The sequence below is a fragment of the Salmo salar genome, chromosome 19 (genome assembly GCF_965601325.2).
Source record: "Salmo salar chromosome 19, fSalSal1, whole genome shotgun sequence".
Taxonomy (NCBI): domain Eukaryota; kingdom Metazoa; phylum Chordata; class Actinopteri; order Salmoniformes; family Salmonidae; genus Salmo; species Salmo salar.
The window spans coordinates 44,975,908-44,980,423 of record NC_138309.1 but is presented as its reverse complement, the minus strand read 5'-3'; the positions used below and the strand labels follow the sequence as shown (position 1 = coordinate 44,980,423).

Genomic DNA, 4,516 nt, shown 5'->3' with positions numbered 1-4,516 from the left:
TGCCTATGGTGTTTACCCAGCACATACCCAGGCTTATGGAATTCTATTACAACGTTTCATTAGTAGTGTGATCATGGATCAGCCTTTTAATATAAAAATAAATCCCCTTTTAGTAGCACTAGTTCCAGTATGCATCCCAAATGGCACCCTATTCCTTATATAGTGCACTACTTTTGACCAGAACCCGATGGGATACTCTATGGGCCCTGGTGTAAAGTAGTGCACTATATAGGGAATAGGGCGCCATTTGGGACTCAGTTACAGGGACTTGGCTTGGCAGGGGTTCAGCTAAGCTTTAGGCTCACTGTGACTATCAGAGTCATCTGGGAGAGGGAGGAAACCTACATCTCTATTCATATGTCCTTTCTTTGGATGGAGGACCAATTTGTGTGTTGTTGTGAATGTGAGTGTTTTTGTCCATTCAATTATGATGACTTTGAGAACAAACAACAACAAAAAGCCCTTGAACCAAACCCCTTGATCTGGTGAGATATCCCGTTGGTTTATACCATTTCCTTTCTTTTGGATAGAGGAAGGACAGTTGTTTGTTTTGTTTAGCTTCTTTGAGAGTGAATGTGCATGAAGTAGAAGAATAAGTTGACTAGGAGGACAAGAAAGAAAAACCTCAACTCAATACAGTAATCAGGTTTGTCACCCCATCACCACAGCCAGACTGTCTTTCCACGTTTAAACCCATACGATCATCAGATTTTTACCTGCTGTATGTGGTTAGTGATATATCCAACAATGGCATTGTGACAGTTAAAAACATTTCTGTGCAAATTGATTATTTGTATTGTATTTGTTTTTATTTAACTAGGCAAATCATGACTAGTTGTCTTGTATTGTGATCATGGCTTGTGTTCTGAATCTCTACTGCTCCTCTCGCTCAAAGTCGGTTCTGTCACATATTACTAGAAATAGCCAAACAATGTACCTTTAAAATTGAGAAATGATTCACACAAAATGGAAAACAAAACAGTGTGTAGGACTGGCTATTACGGATCAATATATGTGAGAAGCCAATGGCATACACTTAAAGGGCCAATCAGCTGTTGAAACAATAACAATCCTAATCCCCGCCACTGTTCTGAATAAAAAGCTGAGGGATGGAGAAATGTAACCAGTCTCAAATTCATAGACAGAGCAACGGATGCATGGTCTGACCATCCATGATATCAAAATGATAGTTTTAATCATGTTTTGTTTGGGTTCTGATGGGGTATGACAGTTGAACTATGCTCGTGAGCCATTTATAACTTATATTAGTCAAGAATCAATGGTTACATACCAAAAATGGTCCCTATCAAATCAAACGTTATTTGTCAAGTGCCGAATACAACAGGTGTAGACTTACAGTGAAATGTTTACTTACCAGCCCTTAACCAACAATGCAGTTTTAAGAAAAATACGAGTTAAGAAAATATTTACTAAATAAACTAAACAAATATGTTTTTAGTAAGACAATAAAATAACAATAACGAGGCTATTTACAGGGGTTAGTTACCGAGTCAATGTTTATTTAACCTTTATTTAACCAGGTAGGCTAGTTGAGAACAAGTTCTCATTTACAACTGCGACCTGGCCAAGATAAAGCGACACAAACAACAACACAGAGTTACACATGGAATAAACAAACATACAGTCAACAATAACACAATAGAAAAAAAAGTATATATATACAGTGTGTGCAAATGAGGTAAGATAAGGGAGGTAAGGCAATAAATATGCCGTAGTGGTGAAATAATTACAATATAGCAATTAAACCCTGGAGTGATAGATGTGCAGAAGATGAATGTGCAAGTAGAGATACTGGGGTGCAAAGGAGTGTGCAGGGGTACAGGTTAGTTGAAGTCATTGAGGTAATATGTCCATATGTCCAGGGGTTTAAGTAAGACTCTGACAGAACGTATTGCAGCACACCCTTCGAGAGATTACGCTTTGAGCCTCTGAAAACAATATTATACCTCTGAATAAAATGGAATCATTCAATACTATTGATGTCGAAACAGTCAATGCACTTCATCCTTAATTCGTTAATATATCCCTAGACGATTGACAATCAGGTTTCGACCTAGAAATGGTTCCCGAACAGAGAAACGGCAGATGGATCTATACCAGACATACTCGGTTACATGAGTAAATGGACATTTGTCACTGGGAAATTATAAATAGCTATAACAATATTGTGTGTGTGTTCTTTATATCTTTCATCTAATTTATTTGGTTTAAATTTTAATTTCAGTGGATGAACTGAATGGAAACGTGAACATTCTACTGAAATGTAAATTGGAATTGACCTCAGCCCTGTAATAACAGTCCCCTGAATAGTAACACTATCATGTTATTGGTCAGTTTGTATTTGTTATTTTTACATTCAACAAGAACACGGTTACATGTAAAGTAATACATGGAATGAATGACATCACTATCCTAAAGGCCACCGCAGAAGCCACGCTTGTTTTTATTCGGTTGTTGCCTTTGTTTAGCCGCGTGCTTCGGCTCCTCCGCTCTTACCGTGGACACGCCTCCCACCGACGAGCCTTATAAATACCAGACAAACCGCACATTCACACCAGTTGAATTACCAAACGGATTATAGCGCTGTTGCACATTACGGCATTCAAGATACCTCATTTTTACTTGATCGGATAATGCAATTGGAATACAGTATATTTATTTACAGTCTTAGAGTTTAAAGTTATTATTCTGTTTAATAGAAGACGTTGCTTTTGTGGTCGGATCACTTTTAAATCCCAATAATGCCTTTTCCGCCGATAAATCTCCATCAACGAATCTCTTCTCCCGGGAGAGAGCTGTTCAGGAAAAAGAAACAGACGGAGGAAAAGATCTCGGAGAAGGAAAAGATCTCGAAGTCTTGGACTGCGGCCAATCTGAGGAATTTGGGGCGAAAACCCCAACAACAGAAAACTAAACTCCCGATTCAGGAGACAGAAGGTTTAAAGAGCTCCTGGCTAACTTTACCCAAACAATCTCAAGACTCGTGCGAGAGCGTTCCGCTGTACAATTCTGTGGAATCCACCACGCACCGGGACAGGGGCAAGCAGTCCTCTCGGAGTTCCATAGGAAAGGACGAGACAGGAGAAGAAAGGAAGATTCAATTCTCTCTGAGCCTCACACCGGAGGCCATTCTCGTTATTCAGAAGCGCAGCTTAGAAAAACAAATGCTAGCCAAACAGCAGAAGGGTTGTGTGTCCGTAGACTTTCGGCACAGGCGAGTCTTTCCATCCAAACGGACTCAAGGTGGTTCCAAAAGCTCGACCATTCCCGTCGCCAATCTGGAACACGCAGAGGACATTACAACCATAGTCAAAATATCTTTACTAAATGATCAGTATAAATACGATGACGTGGAATATGAAGAAGAAGACGGCGATGTGGATGAGACGGTGGTGAGGAAATGCAAAGAATGGCTGAAAGGAGTGGAAAGCGCCGCTGCTTTTGGGAAAGTGGACAAACTATCTACCCTTCCGCACCTAAAAAGCTGCTGACGAATGCTTCTCATATTATAAGACTTTAATATGATGTGATAAGGCAAGCTACGAACATTGCACACTGTAGCCTACACAAAATATATGGATTCTTAGTAGCCTATCCGCTGACACTGCTCACCATTACGCACGGCGAACACTGTTTCCACACACATGGGAATGTTGTTTTTTACGAGTCTAATAATTGTAATGATGTATGAATTGAATAGCCTTTCATGTTGACACTGTCGAAATCCTGTGTTCTCTTCTTTTGCACGTGCTTTTGTTTTTAATTGAGGCGCCTTTATTCGTTGGTTGGCATGAGCCGCCTGCGATCCAAGGAGCCTCTTCCTTTGTGTCCAAGAACAATAGCTGTCAACGGCAACGACAGGGTTACTTTGCGCGTTTGTTGTTGTTGTTGTTGTTGGGTGCACCTCTCAGAAGATGCACCTGTTTTTTTGCACTGTGTGGAAAATGAAAGAAGAAATGTTGTGGATGTGGATCAGATTTGTAGGCCTACCGTATTTATTATGAGGGAGAGGGGGGGATGTTTGTATCAACTCAAATGTTTCCTTCTACCCTGACATTTTTATGCCATTTGTATGAATTAAAAAATGTTTTCAATCTACATTCACTGATCATTTGACTTATTACATTAGTGTAGACATTACCCTGGCAGTTTAGCGATCAATAAACCCAATACAAATCAAATTAGGCAAATTCAGTTTCTAGTCCGCTATGTATCCAAATGGTAGACATATCCTCCTGTATCCAGTACTTGAATGAAGGTCTGTAGCTATGATGACAACTGTAACCAATGGCAATCGGTTCTGCCCAATCAACAAGTCAAAAGTCAAGAATGACTTGATGGCTCAGATGTCATTGAAAGCTTAGGTTTCACAAGGTTACTTGTATATGCTACTTTTGAGTCATTTTGGGTGCTAACTAGATAAGCTTCTTATTAGAATGTGTGTTAATCAGGGTTGTCAGAGAGCTCTCGTTGCACAGCACCCGCTGACAAATAC

At 39.9% G+C, this 4,516-nt stretch overlaps 1 protein-coding gene across 1 annotated transcript; it reads left to right on the top strand.

Moving 5' to 3' along the window:
- The first annotated feature begins 2,531 nt into the window (after window positions 1-2,531).
- prr18 (proline rich 18) lies at window positions 2,532-4,114 on the top strand. Its single transcript, XM_014158024.3, has one exon. The coding sequence runs from the start codon at window positions 2,763-2,765 to the stop codon at window positions 3,510-3,512; it is 750 nt and encodes a 249-aa protein (XP_014013499.1). The 5' UTR covers window positions 2,532-2,762; the 3' UTR covers window positions 3,513-4,114.
- Window positions 4,115-4,516: the final 402 nt, after the last annotated feature.

Excerpts from the sequence above, each read along its gene's own strand:
- prr18 (XM_014158024.3), top strand. The coding sequence starts at position 2,763 with ATGCCTTTTCCGCCGATAAATCTCCATCAACGAATCTCTTCTCCCGGG.